Source organism: Helianthus annuus, chromosome 13 (genome assembly GCF_002127325.2).
Source record: "Helianthus annuus cultivar XRQ/B chromosome 13, HanXRQr2.0-SUNRISE, whole genome shotgun sequence".
Taxonomy (NCBI): domain Eukaryota; kingdom Viridiplantae; phylum Streptophyta; class Magnoliopsida; order Asterales; family Asteraceae; genus Helianthus; species Helianthus annuus.
The window spans coordinates 29,180,217-29,201,256 of NC_035445.2; the positions used below are offsets into that span (position 1 = coordinate 29,180,217).

The following is a 21,040-nucleotide window of genomic DNA, read 5'->3' on the forward strand; positions in this document are numbered from 1 at the left end:
TTTGAGCTCTTGAGGGTGACGTCATCATGGCGGTTTGTACCAACAGTTGTGTGATGTCATTCCAGTCAAGATCTAGCTCAGATCTAAGGAATTCCATGTGTTATTTCACAAAATCTTTGCTAAATCTAGACTATTTCAGCTAAAATTCATGTTTCCTTCATCTTTTCTTAAAACTTTTACTTAAAACGGTGGAATCCGGATCTAAACAGACTGTAGACTTGATGATTAGTCTGGAGCCGGCTTAGAAATGGATCATCGCCGGAAAAGATGGCCGGAGTACGGATTCCGACATGAACACCGTCAAGAACAGACACCTGAACGGACAGGGTGATTCCCATCTGATCAGGCAGGCTGAGCTTTGACGTGTTTACAGTTGTCTCAATACGTACCATGTCATCACCGTTAAACTAGAAACTTAGAAATTTTACAGGGTTGCAAAAGGAACGAGGTCACCTCAATCGAATGGCAATCCGATCGGACTGCTGTCCGATCGAACAGCCATCCGATCGAAGTGGCAATGTGACTTATAACCTTCAAACACTTAACTATTTTTGAAACAGAAACTCTAAAACTTTGAAACTTGCACATGAAGGGTCATTCGACCTAACGGCCATCCGATCGGATGACCATCCGATCGAAAGACCTGATATGAACATTTGGTATGAAAGTTAATCTTTTTGGAAACTAACCTTTGGATCGAATGACCATTCTATCGAATGGCCATCCGTACGGATGACCATCCGTACGGATGACCATCCGATCGGATTGCGGTCCGTCCCAACACACCTAAGTCATCCGACCGGATGACCATCCGTCTGGGTGGCCATCCGATCAGGAGACTGATCCGACACTTTGCAAATTCTCGTTATTCTGTCAGACACTTATCTATTGTACTCTAATCAGGCTAATCCTAAGAGCTCCCTTTGATCCAATAACAGTTGTATTGTTAAGCAATCACTGTGAGTATACTCGATCCCTTTTTGTTTTAAGCTTTGGGATGCAACATGTATTCTATGGAACTTGAAACTTGATACTTTTGAATCTAAACTCTATCCTCTGTGAATGTGAAACTTGATACTTGTGATTCTTGATTCTTGATTCTTTATGCTCTGTGAACGTTTAATCCTCGTGTGTAGTTCCGCCTTAACAATAGTAGCGCTATAGGAAGATGCACCTCCCCATTATTCTCAGGGGTATTGTTAGGAGGATTCTATTTTCTTTCCTTGATTCTTGGGAAAGTGGTTAAAGCATCGGGACACTTGGGCTATCACTTGGACTGCGAACACTAGCATGGCTGAAAACTATTTTTATCATTTACATGATGGATATGAGTCTTTTAATCTACTATGCGATATACTCAAAACTTGTATACTCGCCAGTACATTATTGTATTGACTTTATTATAATACATGTTGCAGGCTGATAGGATGCTGAATCATGGAAATCAAGCTAGGATTGATGCTTAGAAAACTCGCCTAGTTAATCTAGTAACTTGAACAATGTTTTGTTGATGTATTCGAGACTTCTTGTTGTGTTTGATGTTTTAGACTATGTTATCATGAAATTTAATTAATTTATATTGAAACTATTAACGTTATGGAAACTCGTGAGCAATCTGGACGCTTAGTGCCGCACCCCGATGTTTCCGCTATCGGTTGGGGTGTGACACCAGAGCATGGGCATAGCCTCACTCTAACTAATTCCGGTCAGGGTGAAGAACCTCCGGGTAAGGTCAGGAAAAGGGTAAGAATAACCAAGAAGAAAGGGCAAGGCTGGAAAACAAATCCAAATGGGTGAAATTGCATCTCTTCGAACTGAAGGATCAAATGGCCGAAAAACGGTTTCCGGTGGAAAACAGGGGAATAGACTTTCGATCTCCAGGTCAGTGAACTTGCAAATCTCTGATGAAGGATTCATCAAGAGATTCTGACTTTAGGGCGTGTTATCCTTCTCCGGGCTATTACCGGGTGAGGATCGAGTGGTCATCTTTGTTATTCTCAGAGAAAGAGGGATGAAGGATTTTGAGAAGAAAATAGAGAGAGAGAGAAAGAGTAATACCTGAATAAACTCCGAAATGGATATATATATATATATATATATATATATATATATATATAAGAGGATCTTCTAATCTTTAAAGGGATTTGGGAGTTATCTCTAAGCCTATAAGTCGCAATGATAGTTGTAGCCATTCCAATCGCCTACGTCAAACATCATAATGGCCAATTGCATGCTGTAACGACTAGTCCGAATTCAATGGCAATATGACAGCTGTGAATCCTTATCACAACTGCCATATTGGGGGCAGTGTTAGGACATAGGTTTTAATAACTGTGGATCATATATCCTGAAGTGTTGTCTGGATCAGTTATCCTTAGCAAATGATGCAGGGACTCAAAGGATCAAGGATCCTTATCATTACTTATGATTTCTAACAATTGTTCTTGATATTTTCTAATGATCATGTGCAGGTTACTAATGGAATGGACTGAGTCTTAGCTGGAATCTCGGGCATAATTCGTTCAAGATGTTGCACGTGCTACTTCCACAAACGGTTATGGGGGCTTGAACGTGGTCTTCCAAGAATTTCGGACCTAGTTGTTAGGCTTATTCAAAAGGGGTTGATCAAGTGTTAGTTTACACAATTACGATTACACACACACACACACACACACACACACACACACACACACACACACTTTCTCGCATACATTACAAACCAGAGCTCTCACAACACACTTAGCATTCAATTGTACCACACTTGATCAACATCCGAAGTTGTAATCATTTTTATTGTGCAATATAGTTGATAGTGATAGTTTTCACTATCCGAGGTTTTTATGCCGGCGATCTACTAGTGATCAAGGGCTTTTCCTCGTATAAATCTTCGTGTTCTTTTACATCGTTCATCTAGCATTCGTTTTATCATTGTTCATCACCTAAGCACTCTACCTCACTTTACAAATTTGGTTAGATTATCCTTAATCAGATTTTTGACGAAAACACTGCCCAACCTGAACCGGTTTACATTGGACACGATTATATCATATAACTTAAGCATTTATATTTTAAATTCTAATAATAACAAGTGGTGTTCTGGTAAAGATTTTGTATGATGCATGTTATGGTTGGGATTGGTTGATAAATAATAACAACAAAACCCTATAAATCCCACAAATAGCAAGATATAGGGAGGATGGCTTGTAAGCAAACATTACCTCATTCCTTGGGATAAAGATGTTGCTTTCCGATAGACCCCCAGCTCCAATACAAACAACATACAAATAAACAATACTAAAAATAAAAGTAGAAAGCTACCAAATTACATCACGAGAGGTTAACACTGTAACATAGACAAATAGAAACAAATAATAAAACACAAAACCACATATAGAGATAGATATAGGAAGACAATCATCAGCAAAGATCACCTAAGGTATGAAAATCTAAACACCCTTAAGGCCCAACTAAGCCACTACTGTACTCTCCCCTAATACTCCTTAACTTTAATTGTTGGTGCATCCGTCTGTTGACTTCGTCTTGTATCGAGTCTTGTATGTATGTTGATAGATCAGGGCACGTCGTACGAGAAATATGTCAAATATGGGTTTGAAGGTGATTTCGCACGAAATTACCAATGGGTAATTTCGCACGAAATTAAGTGATAATTTCGCACGAAATTAGATTTCGTATGAAATCTAATTCCGCTTGAGCAGGTCCGTGCGAAATTATCTCACCTATAAATACCCTTAGTGTCTTGTCATTTGTAACGAAATTACGAAGGTGTATTCCGGAGCCGAAGTGCTGCCGAAGTGTCAACTCACTGTAAAACTTTGTCAAATCAATTAAAAGACAGTTTAAAGTGAATATCTAGCTGAATTGACTTGATACGACTGTTTCCGCCTTTCGTATCGAGAAAAAACTCTTCTGATCGACTCGTTTGGGTCAGAAAACGATCCTACAAGTGGTATCAGAGCTCAGGAGGAAGAGTTATTACCAATTCAGTTGCAAATTCTGATTTCTACACTTTCTTTTTCAAAATTAACAATTTTTCATGGTCAAAATGCTTTGAATTTCTTACATAATGTGCGAAACAGTGTTTTAACAAACCCTTGAAAGTTTCAGACTTAAAATCGAACAAAAACCTGATCAATTTTGGCAAAAACAGCTCGAGATGATGATGTCAGCAGTATTTCGCACGAAATAGGGCTTTAATTTTGCACGAAATTACAGTTTGTGATTGATTTCGCTTGAAAGTGTTGCTAATTTCGCACGAAATTAGTATTTCGCTTGAAAAGTTTGTTGATTTCGCACGAAATTAGTATTTCGTGTGAGTATTTCGTACGAAATTAGCCTATTTCGCATCAAAGTGATATTTCGTTTGGTGATTCCACACGAAATCAGTAATTTCGTTTGAAATTCCTAATTTCGTTTGAACTAATTTCGTGTGAAGCTGTTGTGCATGTTATTTCGTTTGAACATGGTAATTTCGCTTGAAAGGGTATTTCGTTTGAAGGTTGATTTCGTTTGAAAGATCAAACTTGGGAAATTTTTGAAAACCGAAACATGGAAGAGGAATTTTATAACGCCTTTGCTACTCCGACTACCATTACTCGGCAAGCAATGTTGGAGAATGAAACGGGCACTATGCAAAAACCGCCTAAGCTCATGAATATCGAGGAGTATAAAGGATGGGAAGAACGATTTGAGAATTGGGTGTAAGCAAATTACTTGGATGCTTGGGAATGTGTTGAAACGAAGTATGTTAGACCGATAAATGATGACGAAGAGGAGATTGCAATTAAAGATCTTAGTGTAGATGAGAAAAAGAAATACAAAAATGAAAAGATGATGACGAGTTTATTGCAACAAGCTGTTAAGGAAGATATCTTGGTTTTATTGCAACACAATGGAACAGCATATTCAATTTGGAAAGCTTTATTATCAAAGTTTGTTGGAAGCAAAGAAATGATCAAGAACAAGAAATCGCTTCTGAAGAAGGAATTTGATTTATTATGTGGTTTGAGAACTGAGAGCACCAAGCAGATCATTGAAAGATACTGCAATTTGTTAGTCAACATGAAGAGGGTGAGCATTACAAAAGACAATGAAGAATTGATTGAGAAGTTGGCTGATGCGTTGCCACATGAAACTTGGGGCACCTACCTCATGATGTTGAGAAACAAGAAAGATTTTGGGAATCTAACACTGAGTAAGTTCATTGAAAAGTTTGAAGCTCAGGAGATGGAACAAAGAAAGATCTCTAGAATGAAAGATTTTGATGGTGAACAAGATATCGGTCTCTATTACAAAGCAGGGTTGAATGATAAGACCAACATGTCACCAAAGGTTGAGACGACATTCAACGCTAAAAGTTCATCTGGAGGGTCATCTAAAGGATCAAACAGCAAATCAAGTTTTTCGTCATATCCATCATTTGATCCAAACTTGTCGGCAACCAAGAATGGCAAGAAATTACAATGCAACATTGTATTGAATCTTGAAAATGATCAGGATTACTCAGAAGAAGTTGCAAAAAGTCACATGTCTTTGTTGGGGACTGTATTAGAATCATATGGTAGTTTAGTTGCAGGAAAGATCAGGAATCCAATGTTGACAAAAGAGGATTACGATCAAATTGATGCTGAAGAGCTGGAGTTAATGGACATAAAGTGGTGTTTGGCAAGTGTTTTGAGGAGAGCTGAAAAGTTTAAACAAATTACGGGAAGAGATAATTTCCGTGATGCAAATGTTTCTACTTTAGGCTTTGATAAATCTAAAGTTACTTGTTTTCGTTGCAGGGAAAAAAGACACTTCAAGAGAGAGTGCACAAATTGCGAAGCAAGTGGAGCTCAAAATCCGTTCAACAACAATGACTACTATCGGAAAGCAATCTATCATCAAGTTGCTCAACAACCACATCAACAACAACCACAAACTGATCATGCCAGGAAGGAGATTGAAGAATCTTCAAAGAGAGCATGTATGGTGAATCAAGATGATAAAAAATCATCAACAGGTTTCAGTTGGGACAAATATGTTTCAGCCGATGGTAAAGCATGTCTGATAGATCAAGATGATGAAAAGTTACCAGAAGGGTTTAGCTGGGCAAATTTCAGTTAGGATGACTATGATCCTAACAAAACTTCAAATCACAAAGCTTTTGTTGCTCGAGTTGCTGAAGATAGTGATAATGATGATGATTATTATGCAAGAAAAATGGAAGAGCACTTGAGATTGATGGAAGAAAGTGATAGTGATGATGAAAAAGCTAAAAAGAAAAAGAAGAAAATTAAAACACCAGTCAGCAGTGATGACGAAAAAGTTCCAGTGATCAAGAGAAAAGTAATAGAAGTTCCAGCTTTCAAAGTTGATGCAGAATCTGATGCACAGAAGATCCTGTGATATGTGAAAACTGTGAAGCAGTAAAGAAGCAAAACAGTACTTTGATTCACAACTTGAACAGATTGAAAGAGTCCTATGATGTTCTGAACAAAGCAATGAATCAGTACAATGAATCTAGCAGTGAACAAGCAACAGCCATGAAGACACTTCAAGGAGCTTTCATGACAAAGCAGAAAGTCATCAACAATTACATTGGGAAGTGTGTTGTGCTGGAACAGAAACTGGAAACTCAAAGGATTGAAACAGAAAGAGTTAATAGATTGTTAAAAAGTTACTCATGTACTTCTTATGTCATTGACAGGATTTATCCAACTGTTGAAGGCATGAAGGCTTTTGAAGAAGAAATATCAGAAGAGAAGAAGTTAGACACAAAAGAAAAGACTTCTGAAGCAAAAGAGAAAACTGAAGTGAAGAATTCTGGTAAGAAACAAAGGGTCAGTTACCACAAGTGTCCACCCCCGCTTGAAAATGGATATTCTCCCAGAAATCCAAATTCAGAAAGAGTCGAAAAGGCAACCAACTTATAGTGGGAGTCTGAGCCTTCGGTTAATTTGCCAGAAAACATTGATGTCACATTCACATCATCTGACACTGATCATGAGTCCGAGTTAATAAAGAAAGTGGTCGATCAGGTGTTGGATAAAGATGAAACAGAGGAGTCAAAGTCGGAGTCAAAATCAGAGTCAAAGTCTGAGTCAGACACGTCAAGTCAAAACTCCAAACAGGGCAAAAGAGTTTACAATAAAGAATTCTTATTATCAAAATCTAATTTGAATGATGAAACTTTCAAAGTGGCATATACTTTGAATGATTCTGACAAATTATATTCTGATGAAGAATTTCCAATAAGAGGTGTCAAAACGGAAATGATTAAAAGGGTTTTCAAACTAACAGAAATTAATATTTCTGAAATAAAAGATGTAAATCTTTCTGATAAACCTAAAAAATACACCTCAAGAGTTCAACAAAGAGAAAACAAGAAAAAGGGTTACAGTTCTGGTTCTGGTTATCGAAAGAAACCAAACCATAATGGTAATTTCAAAAAGAAAGGCTTGGGTTTTATTCTACCAGAAAATCATAAAAATGAGAAAACTTATAAACCTAAAACAGTATTTGTTTCAGGAGCAAGCTCAGAAGAAGAGGAGAAAAGCTCATTCTGGAAGCAGACAAACAGAGAGTTCCTTGCAAAGAAGCAAGATGAAATGAAGAATGAAGTTGTTCAGAAGAAAGAGACGAGAACCTGTTTTCAATGCAAAACAGTTGGTCATATTGCCAAAAGTTGTCCCAAGGCAATTCAAACAAAACAGGAAGTGTCTCTTAAAAAGAAAGAAAAGATGATTGAAACTGAACCACCAACAAAATCGTTCATAGTTTTCAAAAACTCAAAGTTTGAAGTTGGTGAATGTTCAAAAAGGTTTTATAAAAGAAAAGCTAATCTTGACAACCAAAAATGGGTTGTTAAGAAATCTGATTATAGTTCTAGCAATGATTCTGATTCATCAAAATCAGAGGAGCTATCTTCTGGTGATGAATCTGATTTCACAAAGTCAGAGGAGCCACATGTTGATTCAAAATGTGAAAAATCGGTACCTCCCATGGATGATGCAAATTTTCCACCACTGAGGGCTGAAAATTTTAAACAAAATGTTGGCAAAGTTGAGATTTCAAATCAATTCTTTTCTGAAAAGAAAGAATTTGATGTTGAAAAAGCCTTTAACCCCAAAGTGAAACATATTTTTGGAAAAATGATTGATGGGAAGGCAAAAGGGGTTAAAGAATTTTATGAGAAGAAAATGAAAGGAAAGAAACCGAGTGTTGGTAACTCGGAATCTCCCAAGATCTGTCAGGTTTGGGAGAATCTCTTTAACTAAAAAAAACCTGACTTGCTGGAACTCCCAGGTTGGTAATTGGGGAGTAGGAATCGGCATTTTTCTTGAGAAATTCACAGGTTGGTAACTGTGATATTTCAATTTTCAAATGATTGACAGGAAGTTTGTATCTACAAGTGGTAAATCAGGAATATTAATTTGTATTTGATTTTCTACAAGTGGGAGTTTTATTTTAAATTTGTCATATCTTATCTTATCTTTAGAAGTGGTTGAAAACAAGGTGATGAAATGAACCCCAACCTACAAGTGGTAAAATCAACAGAATTTATTTTCCGGAAAAACCATTTTGATTAAAACAAACTTAAGTGTTTTGAAATCATAATGGGAAAATAATTTGTTGAAAGGGGGAGTTCTGATTGTTTATGCCAAGTGGATGGCGAAATGAAGCAATTCACAACAGTTGTCAATTTTACTTGTATAGTTTATTTTCAAGTTTTCTTTAAATGATTTTGAATTTTAAGGGGAGTAAGAAATTCTAGAAAATCCAAAAACATTAGAAAATTTGAAAAAGTCAAAAACATCAAAAAATTTAAAATGAGTTTTGTTGTAAAAAGAGGAAATGATAGTACATCAGTAGACTATCACAACACGCTAAAGAATTGTAAAGTCAAAATGTGATAAACAATCTCACTGAGGATATGCCAGTAGGTTTTTACACATTCAGTAGATTGTTTTCGAGATATAAACCTAAATTCAAAATACTTACTTATATCGTGGGGAACATCTCTCGGATATATGGGTAACCCCCGAAATCTTGTTTGAAAGATTTTCTATTTCTGACATACTAGGTCTTTGTGCGTGGTGATATCTGGGGTATTATACCAGGACTTCTGATTTTGCGGGAGCAATAGCCTACTCCTCGTATAATGCTTTGCAAAAGCTTTAAGCTTAAAGCCAGCCCTCAGTACAAAAAAATGATGAAACATTGAAAAATGCTAATCATGTGCTGTTGAAGAAAAGATCCCCAAACGGGACACACCTAAAGTCGAACCGTCATCTCTTTGTACGAACGGAAGTTCTAGCCTGAGCTCTCACGGTCTCATAGTTACCCATTTACAGATATCATTAGTGTACATTCACCTGTAAGACTGAATATAGAAGTCTGGATACGGGAGTATATTCTGAGGTGGTACACGCGAATAAGTTCAAGTGCTTAAAACATTAATCTCGTATCTCGAAACAGTTGAACTTTATGTGAAAATTTAAATGGACCAATATACTGACAATCTAAGTGAATTATTTAGAACTTAAAATGTTTAAAGCTTAACGGTGTTAGTGATTTGTCTCATAAACTGATATGATCCTCTACGCAAACTCACAAAAATATTGTCTGTAAATATTTCTTTACAGCATTCCATTAAATTCAAAAATCCAAAAAGTTTTCTGTGTGTTTTAGCATAAATTTTTTGAATAATTCAAAAAGATTTTCGACAACTGGTGATTGAAAAGCTGATTTTCAAAATTCCAAGTGCTAAACATGATGAACATTTCGTGAGGGGGAGTTTGTGAATAATGTGAAAAGATTGTGAATGTTTTTGCATACAAGTGGTCATCAGAAGCTTTTAAAGGTTAAATCATTCTATTTTTACAAGTGGTTCATCAGTGATTAACATTGTAAAATCATTTATTAATTAGTTAATATCTGCAAGTGGTTTTAACTCATCTGTTGAAATTCATCTTTTACAAGTGGTAAGCAGAAAACATAAATCTGTCAAATTTTAAATTTGTGAAATTTATTGTGAGGTAGAGGATGTGCAGGTAAACCAGGGTTCGAATCCTGAAAAGTTTGTGATTAAAGAGAGCCAGGTTTCGATTCCTAAAGCAGAGTGTGTGCCAGATCACGATCCTGATCCCAGCATATTGATAGGGGGAGTCTGTAGTTGAATAGAACCAGATTCTGATTCCGGGAGATGTGTTCACGCAAACTGCTGATACTGATGAACTTAAGGAATAAAGAGACCTGATCAAGAGAAGATAGAGTCAGATTGAGATCCTAGAAGAGAGAAAGAGAAGATTGAAGATTAGATCAACATCTGAGGGGAGGTTATTTGTTGGTGATAAAAAGAGAAGAAAGTTTGAGGATGCTTTACATTATCAGATACTTCGAGAGAGTTCGAGAGGACTGATAAAGACTGAAGTTTGAAGACTCGACACCGAAGACTTTGTCAACATCCGAGGGGGAGTCTGTTGGTGCATCCGTCTGTCGACTTCGTCTTGTATGTATGTTGATAGATCAGGGCACGTAGTACGAGAAATCTGTCAAATATGGGTTTGAAGGTGATTTCGCACGAAATTACCAATGGGTAATTTCGCACGAATTTAGGTGATAATTTCGCACGAAATTAGATTTCCTATGAAATCTAATTCCGCTTGAGCAGGTCCGTGCGAAATTACCTCACCTATAAATACCCTTAGTGTCTTGTCATTTGTAACGAAATTACGAAGGTGTATTCCGGAGCCGAAGTGCTGCCGAAGTGTCAACTCACTGTAAAACTTTGTCAAATCAATTAAAAGATAGTTTAAAGTGAATATCTAGCTGAATTGACTTGATACGACTGCTTCCGCCTTTCGTATCGAGCAAAAACTCTTCTGATCGACTCGTTTGGGTCAGAAAACGATCCTACATTAATCATACGCCTCCATAAACTCCTATTCTAGATAATGTCCTCACAGATGATACCTTTTTTTACAATATGTAAGCTCAAAATCAAGTAGGAAAAATACTTCTTTTATAATACGTAACTATGTATATAATGATATACATTAAAATTACTTTTAAATATTTTTCTAAGTTAATCTCAAGTAGCTTATGAGTTAGACCGTTTTCATACACCATAGTTTATACTTATTGTTTTTTAAACTTGAAATCAACCATGGTGGTTTCCATTGCTCGGTTTGTAAACTAAGGGGGCGTTTGGTTCACAGGAATTCAATGGAATTTAAGGGAATTGGAATTTGAGTTCCATCTCTTAAGATGTTTGGTTCACAGAATTTGATGGAATTGGAATCTCAATTCCAATCTTCATGTGTTTGGTTGAGAATGGAATTGGAATTGGAATTAGGCATGAATTCATTCAAATTCCTTTAACTAAAGGAATTCAAAATCCTTCCTATATGTGAAGGAATTAAAGTAAATTCATTGGAATCTTCGACTGTTTCAAGCCGTACCGTTTCGACCCATACTGGTTTCGATCTGAACCGTTTCAACCCGTACCATTTCAACACGAATAGTTTCGACCAGTACCGTTTCGAACCGAACCGTATCGACCCGTACCGTTTCGAATCGAACCGTTTCGACGCGAACCGTTTTGACCTGTACCATTTCGACCCGTATCGTTTCGGCCCGTACCATTTCAACGCGTAACGTTTCGACCCGAACCCTTTCGACCCGTACCGTTTCGACGCGAAGCATTTCGACCCGTACCGATTCGACGCGAACCGTTTCGATCCGAACCGTTCCAACGCGAACCATTTTCACCAGTACCGTTTCGAATCGAACCGCTTTGACGCGAACCGTTTCGACCCGAACTAGTGGTTGCGGGTGCAAGAGTGATGGATTCCAATTCATTTGACAACCAAACACAACAAAAATGGAATTGAGATTCCAATTCCAATAATTTCCAATTCCAATTGGAATGGAAATGTTTAAATTTCAAATCCAATTCCTTCAAATTCTAATTTCTATACAAATTTCAATTCCAATTCTAAATCATTCCGTGAACCAAACGCCCCCTAAAGAATCTATAATTTTCATAGTTATTCACCTTTTTTTGTTCTTAACTAATATGATTTTGGTATGTTAAGCCGTGTAATTCACTCTTCTTTCAAGTTGACACATGCCCTAATGAATAATGATGTGTGCCCCTACGTTACATGATGAAAATAATCAGACCAAAAGAGACTTTAAATAAACATATAATGTGATCAAAGTCTTAAAGTTAATTTGTTACAATGAGTCATACAAAACGTTATAAGGGTGCACGGGGCACATGCGGTGACCCCATGCGGTGAGTGTAGTCCCCGAGCGGGAACACCGCCGCCATCAACGCGGGGAGGGAAAGCGGGGTGGGGGATCGGTGAGAGGTTACCGCATGAGAGAGAGGAGAGAGAGAGGGGGTGATTGGTTGTTAATGTGGGTCCACACTTTTTCCACCAATCATATTTTTTTCTTCTTTTTTTTATAAAAAAATAATTGTGTGAGTGGAGTGATGCCAACGTTTGAGTGCAAAATGGGGATTTAAGAGGGGAGTTGACGTGACACGTGCTGATTGGGTGTGTGTAAGAGAGGGAACTCCCCTAAGAGAGGAGTGCCCCTCTCACCCTAACTATAATATAAATTTGCTATTTAAAATAATGTTTTGTAACATTATTTAAAAGTGAATTTATCAATATAAAATTTTAACAATGTAACAGCATTAGGTATATTAACATCATAGTGACATTGTAATATGACAGTTTTGCTATATCAACCTTAAGGTGTTAGTTACAAACTTAAAATGCGTAGGTGTACATGCAAATTGCATGGAGGACTTATGTCATGCATTAATAATCCTTGTTTATTGATTGTGCATAAATCAAGTATTACAATATTTACTTTGAGTGGTTTAAAATAAATAATTCAAAACTAAACAAACATTTATTTATAAAAATACATGAAACTAAAAGTTGATTTATATATATTGTAAAAATAGCAACATATGATTGTTGAGTGTGAAGAGGGTCATCTACACAAATAATTGAGAACTAATGGATTCTTATTGTGCGTTACAGCGGCTTGATTTGGAATAAATAATTGAGAATATGTAACCTTTTATTCATTTCTTACCATTTTCATATATTTGAAACACACTTATAAAAAATTGTTAACCTTTAAGATGTTATTAGTACATAAATCTTTTTGTTCTGATTTTTCACCTATCCTTCTTTTTAATGGCAAATCTGGATCACTGACGGAATAATAGAATATCATCGTGCCAGTAGCGGAATCACCCGATCGTATTCATCTTCAGTAGACAATAATGATTATACACAAATTTAGTAGGAAACCCAATAAATCTTGAAAAAATCTCTTGTAAGAATCGAACCTAAGACCTTACCTCAAAGATGTCACTAAGCTATAATTAGTTATATGACCACTAAAGATATAAAAATACCTAAAAAATTCGTTTATCCATAGGATTAGGAGTGTTTAGATTTGGATATTTAAAATGTTTTTTATTCAAGCGTGTAGAGTAAGATAATATACATAATCTAATCTAACATTAACAAGACCCTTTTTATAAAAAATAAATATTACTTCAACAACTTGTATTAAACATATGTGAAAAGGATAAGAACATTTAAAGAATATTATTTGGGCATTTGCCCAAAGCCTCATCTCATATCTTGTAAAAGAAAAACAAGATTCATTATTCCTAGGCAATAAAAAAAGGTTGTTCATCAAAGCATCTCATCCCATCTCCACATATATATATTTATTTAAAATTTTAGAAAGATAAATATACTATTTAAATATAAAAAATAAAAAGATAGATGCTTTGTGTCATATAATAAAATCAGAACAAATGGCAGTTTCCCCATCCACAAAATCCCACAAACTCACCATGCCAAATCCACCTTTGGGGATTCCATAATCACATATCACATGTTCTTTTTTCTTGACTCAGTAACCCACTAGTTTCATCATAGTCCGATTTGCAATTTAGACAAATAAAAATAGTTATGGCTAAAATGAAAAGGTTTGAAGAAAGAATAGTGTTGGTTGAAGGAATTAAATTGCCAAACCTGAATACTATATGTATAGTTATGTGTGTTAAAAAAAACATTTAAACCATATGTAGTCATAAAGTCATTTAGGAGGTGTGATGAGATAAGTGGCGAAAAGGATAAGAGGAAGAATTTATGGGGCTTTATATTACAAGAGGGTGTAGTGGTAAGGGGGTTATATAACCCCTTAAATTATACATACATATGTGTGTATATATATGTGTGAGTGGAGAAGAAAGATGCATGGCGTGATCTTTTCATGGGGGTTGAATTTTTCTCACCCATAGCGCCGGCCGTAGTGGTTTGGCCGGACGCTATGGGGTGTCATGGCCAAGATCTGTGTGATTTACCGCCCCACTACGGGTGACCTTACAATGTGACATAAAAACACGTAAAATCATGTAACTTAAACACAAGGTTATCTAAACTGATAAAACAAATTGTAAATGAGTTACAATAATATTATATAATGATTTAAACATATCATATACATATAGGCTGTAATAAAATTGTAAATGAATAGATTGGCTTATAAAGTGTATGTCCTTTTCTTTTTCCAACTCTAACTTCAAACAAGTTAACACAAAACTCCAATTTGATTATTTGCACATTTAGTTACATATCATGTTTCAATTATTTTTGGTCCAAATACTCATGTATCTTGTTCAAGCTCTTGAATAAATGTGTTTCTATGCCTTAACGATAAACAATGCAATTACTATTTAAACCATAAAAAATTGGCTAACTGCAGAACCATAAAAATTGATTTGTAAACGAGGCTATATTGGAATTGGTATGGGTATACTATTTTTTAAAAAAAAATCAACATATATGGTTAATGTACTATGTTTCTTATCGTGCGGTGCGTACGCGACTATCACAGCTGCGCATAAGTTCCGAATTACTTGAGTTCCAAATTACCCAAAGTCTCGGACTATTCAAGTATTTTGGATTTCACCATATAGTTCCGAATTCCGCACGTTATATATATAATCACGCATGTTATCGCATAATTTCACATAAGTTCCGAATTACTTGAGTTCCGAAATACCCAAGTTCCGTATATTCAAGTATTCCGGATTTCGCCAAATAGTTTCGAAATATGCACGCTATATACATAATCACGCACATTATTTGCATAATTACGCACGTTACTATACATAATTACGCATGTTATTGCATAATTTCACATAAGTTCCGATTTACTTGAGTTCCGACTTACCCAAGTTCCGGAGTATTCAAGTGTTTCGGATTTACGCACATTATGAGAGTGACACGCGGCGCAATCTCTTGTTCACATACGCATCACATGATAAGCTCTATTGTATTTTACACAATCTCTATATATATCGTTTTTTTTTTAACAAGTACCCCTCAAAATCACGGACCATGTGGGGTGGTTCTCCCCGCACACCATAAAGGCCGCCCATGCAAGTCAAATACGGTATATTTATCAAAAAGGTTATAACCAACATATTAAACATGTTAAAAACTTGCATATTCAAAATCAAGTTATTTCCACTTCAAGTTTGTGTTCATGACCTTAATATCTCTAAGAAACACATACTCGTAAAGTAAGGTCTACAAACTTTATATCTATAAAACATTAGATCTTGATCCAAAACACAAGAGAATGAAGGAAGCTATGTGCATAATGAAATTTGTATAATAATAATTGAAAGAAATAATATTAATTTAAATCATTGCTACATAAGTTATCATGATCCTCACCAAAACACTTGAGATCTGCACTAGACATGATTACATCAACCTCTCAAGAAAAAAGGTAAAAGGGTACAATTTAGTAATATCATGTTAATAACTAATATTAGGTAATATATTTTTCAGAAAATTTCTGCTTGTATATTTTTATAATTAAATTAAAAACAATTGTAGTAAAAAAAAACTTGTTTGTTATTCAATGCAGATTGATCCATTTATCCAAAGTAATTGGATAAATCAAAAATCAAAACTTGTTTGTATTTTATAATTCCCCTTTGTTGCCCAAAAAATTCAGTTTTGTTGAGTCACAACATGCTCAAGCTGCATTTGCTCAATCCATGCACTCAATGCAGATTGATCCATTTGTGTACTTGAATTCACACCATCACCACCACCATTGCTGGGCCCGCCGCCATCCGCCACCCCCTTTTCGGGGGGTGTTTCTTTAACGAGCGATTGAACCCATGACAGATCGGGCTCTTCCGCGTTACTCCCAACATTTTCGAACGATGATGATCTTCGAAGCTTACCGAATTCGTCCGCGTTAGCATTCTCAACCGCCCAATCGGGTTTCTCATTACCCGAGCCCCATTGTAACCACGGATCAACCCCCGAACCCGAAACTGTTACACCACTGGATCGCGAGCCGAGTTCCCTCGAACTCAAACTCCTAAACTGATGTTGATTCTCGCGTGCCAGTATTGACACACGAGAACTCATGGGCGAAATCGGGTCAACCCGGTCAACGCTTCTCGGGGACATCCTCCCGGGAGACTGAACCGACTGGACCGAAAAGGGCGTATTTTTTGGTGAGAAGTTTGTGTTAATTGGTGATAACATACCCTCTTGTTGCTGAAACTGGTTAAAAACCGATGAACTATGTCGCGGTGAGAAAACCGATTGATCGTTAAACCGAGGAGACGAGCTTTCAGCTGCAAAGATATCGTCAAGTTTCGTCGGGGTCAAAACCGTCCTTTGTTGTCTGTTTAACTCATTCAAAAGCTGAATGTTTAAATCTTGTTCCATATCTCGAGCGTTAAGAGACGATCTTAACCGGCTCGATTGAAGGTTACTTCCCGGTAAATGCAATGACGGGACATTCGGTGGAGCCCAGTTGCCATTCGCATTTGGAGACAACGGTGGTGTAAAAGACGGGCCTGGGCCCGGGCCCAGCCCGGGCATCAAACTCATGGCTGCAGCAAAATCCAAGGCACTCGGTCCACCTGATGACCGAGGCGACCCAACCACAGAGCCCGTTGACACAAACAATGGGCGAAGCTCATCTCGTGTATGAGCAAAGAAACATACCCGTCGGTTACAACTGGGCCCGTCTTTACAAAGACGGGTCCGGTATTGGGCTGGGTGTAGCCAACACTCGAAAACCCCATGAGCGTATTCGCACATATCACCTCCTCTGCAAGTACCTTTCCGGAAATCTGGACACGGAACACAACTGTAATGAAACTTTCGTGGGTCCCGCCTACGAGCGTTTTCACCCGGATGAACAAACGGGCATTCGGTCCAGTCATGAGAGTAGGCCCGTGAACAAGGCCGGACCTTAAACGAGTACATTCTAAACTCATCGGTTGAGTAGATACTATTCTTGATATCGGGTAACGAAGGGTCAATCGGGTATTCCCGTTTCGACATATCCAATTCCGGGCCGGGTTCCGGTTCCGTTTCCGACAAGGGCAAAACAGTAATTTCACCTTCGCCAACGCCAAGAAGCTCTTCGAGAGTCTTTTTCATACCCGGAAACTTCGGTGAAACAACAATCACATCCACGGGTCGAAGTCCGTTAACATCGATCAAATTCGGGTCAGCACCCGCGAGCAACAACAGTTTAACGACTTCAACCGCATTTACCGATCCACCGGAAGCAGCACAATGCAGAGCAGTGGTTGTATCAACGCCACACAACCGATTCACATCGGCTTTCGATTGAGAAAGGATCAGTTTCAAAACATCAATGCTTCCATACATTGCTGCCACCATTAACGGGGTTCGGTGTTCAAGAACCATCTGTTTCGACCCTTTTTGACGGCCATACCACAGTCCAACTTCATCAATACCAGAAGGGTCAGATTCAGCTGCCTTTTTGAACCCTTCAATGTCATCATTTGCGGCAAGTTCAAGTAATGTAGCAGAAGTATCTTCGGTTTCAACACTCAACTGGCTCATATTGGTCAACTTATTAATTGTAAAACACAACGGTCAACGAAAGCTGTTACCTAGCCCATGATTTTGATCTGCAAGAGAGATTATAAACAAGAAACAAGATTAAAAATCAAAACAAGTTCTAGTTTCAAACGGATCGTTAAAACCAGTTTTTGAACCGTGAACCATATAAACCTCAAACCAGCCCGAATCGACTGATACAACGAACCCTTTATGATCAAAGAAAAAAAGTTGACTCATTTAGTTTCTATATATTTGTTTGGTCTCATTTGAACCCACCCAACAATATAAATATTATCCAAAGCAGTTCTTGATAGATCCAACACATTAAAGACCTATAGTATAGTAAACAAATTGATGAAAAGGACCAATACAAAAGTGAAGTAGCTGAGTGATAACTAAATTACTAAAATAATATGAATAATTGACAATATGAAAGACTAAAAAAACCTTACTCAAAAATAGATAAAAATAAGTTGGGGCCACAGGTAGATTTATTGGTATGTAAAATAGTGTGATTGATCACCAAACCACCCATCAAATTTTTCCATAAAAACAATATAATCATGTAGCAAATTCACTCAAAAGCAATTAAAAAATTATGACGTGGGACCCGTTACCGGTAAACTCACGGGCCTATTAACCGGACGGAGACGAATAGGTAAAGCGTGACCGAAGCCGGGTAGGTGGCCTTAGGGGTCAAGAGAGGAATCAAACGCTTACCATTGCGCTACGAACGAATGTTCACTTAAAATAGTCTTTGAATATCTAATTTCATTAAAATCAAACAAAAAAATCTTTGGAACCCTAAAATGAACCCCTAATTTAAGCCTATTTATCATCAAGAATGCATGGAAAACAATAATGGGAATTCAAGAAAGTTGACCAAAGTCAAAACTGAAATCAAAAGCTTGTATCTTTATTCAGAAACTGAGAACAATTAATTATCTTAAAGAAACCCCAAAACCCCATTAAAAGATGGATACCAAAAATTAGAAATGACATCAAAAATCTTGAAATTTAATGGGAAATGAAGAAAGTTGACCAAAGTCAACAATGAAATCAAAAGCTTGTATAGTTGTATCTTTATTCTGAAAATTCTTTTAAAGAAACCCCATTAAAAAATAGATATCAAAATTTAGAAATGACAGACAAAACAATCAAAAATCTTGAAAAACAATGGGAATTCAAGAAAGTTGACCAAAGTCAAAATCAAAACTCAAAGCTTGAATCTTTATCCAAAAATTAACACCAATAACTTCTTTTAACAAACCCATTACTAGATTAATATCATAATCTTAAAACAAAACACAAAACCCCCAAAAACCATGCACTATAAACAACTTGTACCACACGCTTAACAGCTTGTACATCTCTATATGTTCCAAAAACAACCAACACACTTCATCAATGCCATTTCTTGCCAATCAAGACACAAAAACCCCATTCCCCAACCAATCAAAAAACAAGAAAAAAATAACAAAAAACACATACCAAACAGGTGTTTCACCCTTCAAGAAACCGATAACCGGTGGGGTCAAATTCACCCAAACACACACGTTTGAACGTGTACGGACACACACAGATGTTAAAAAGATTCAAAAGGGTATCCAAAAATATAAAGATCGGAGAGTTTAAGCAAGAAACGAACTCAGAATAAGTTCGCCGGAAAATAGTTCAGGCTTACCGGAGATGGTGCTTTACGACGTCGTATGAGGTTTTAGATCTGGGAAATGAAGAAAGTGAAGTGGGTTAGTGGTGAGTTTGTGAGGAGTGATCAGAAGTTAGTTTTGAAGAGCTTGTTCGCCATTTTCGATGTGTTTGTTCTCTTCTCTTTCCTTCTTCTTCTTCAACTGAAATAATAATAATAATAAATTATTATTTATTTATTACAATGGGATGGGATGTAATTTTGTTATGGGGTGTGTGTGTTTGAGGATATGGATGGTTTCAGCACTTTTAGTTTGGGATTTGACAATAACGTCCTTTTAGTTTTGGGGTTGTTTTGGAAACTGGAAGTGTGAACGCGATAAAAATAGATTTTGTATTTATCTTGGCGTTTGTTTTATGTTTTTAAGAAGGTGTTTTGGATATTTAAAGTCTAAAAATTCGTAAAATCCTACAGTAGAAACTCGATAAATTAATACTCGATTATTTAATAAACTCTCTAAGATAATATTTTTTGTCGGTCCCGACTCGGGGATAGGGTGCTAAATTAATAATTCGCTAAAATTATAAGATAATACATTTTTGATAATTTCTTTAGACCCCATGTAAAATATAAATTAATAATTCCTTATATATAGCATATTACATGAATGATTTATGAAGGTTTCTTGAAAAATGACTCAATTGTCTTTTGTTTTTTGTTGAAATCAATTTTCCCTTGAATCTCGTCTCTAGTTTTCCTTAGCATGGTAAGAACTTCTGGTGTTGTTTTCTCATAGCTCAACAAGAAATTGTTCAATGTGATTGCCGCTTTAATAGCTTCGTTTCGCGAAGGGGACTCCATTGTAGAACTTTCATCATCTTCTTCATCGATATCATCTTTATTAATTCCAATAACGCTTTCAATAATTTTTTCATCAGTCAACAACTGTGCAACTACATTTTCTTATGGGTGAGTCAGAACATCTTCGACATCCATTGCACTGCGATAACCCAACTCTTTGATCAAATTCTGGAGTTCTTGAGTGCTTTCACCACCTTCATCTGAGTTCTCAAAAATCATGTTATCCGTTGATCGAAGTTTACAATGACGAAAGCAGTTCGCAATTGTATTTGCACGAACATCCATAGTCCATGCTGATATTGAAGAATCCATTCATAGAGAGATTTTTCTAGGTCAGGAAATTTTGCCGGTTTGTGTCGCTTAACATCGCCTCTTTCAGGAGCAAGTGAGAGATACTCTAAAGACCACTTAACTGTATTCGATATTGTCGCTTGACTCACCTGCAAACCATAGTTACTATGAACCCATTCTTGCAATTGCTTTTGAGTGAGACTTGGATTATCCTTGTTGTGCTTGCATAATGCTCTTCGAATCTCGTCTGTCATTGTTGTTTTTCTCACACCTTTAA

The 21,040-nt window shown here is 36.7% G+C and overlaps 1 protein-coding gene across 1 annotated transcript; it reads right to left on the reverse strand.

Annotated features, from left to right (window-relative positions):
* Window positions 1–15,726: 15,726 nt before the first annotated feature.
* On the reverse strand, window positions 15,727–19,952 carry LOC110897587 (zinc finger CCCH domain-containing protein 30). The gene is made up of 2 exons (XM_022144353.2): window positions 19,648–19,952; window positions 15,727–18,031 (listed from the first exon to the last, which is right to left on the reverse strand). The coding sequence occupies exon 2, from the start codon at window positions 17,961–17,963 to the stop codon at window positions 16,074–16,076; it is 1,890 nt and encodes a 629-aa protein (XP_022000045.1). The 5' UTR covers window positions 17,964–18,031; window positions 19,648–19,952; the 3' UTR covers window positions 15,727–16,073.
* Between the last annotated feature and the right edge of the window lie 1,088 nt (window positions 19,953–21,040).

Excerpts from the sequence above, each read along its gene's own strand:
- LOC110897587 (XM_022144353.2), bottom strand. The coding sequence starts at position 17,963 with ATGAGCCAGTTGAGTGTTGAAACCGAAGATACTTCTGCTACATTACTT.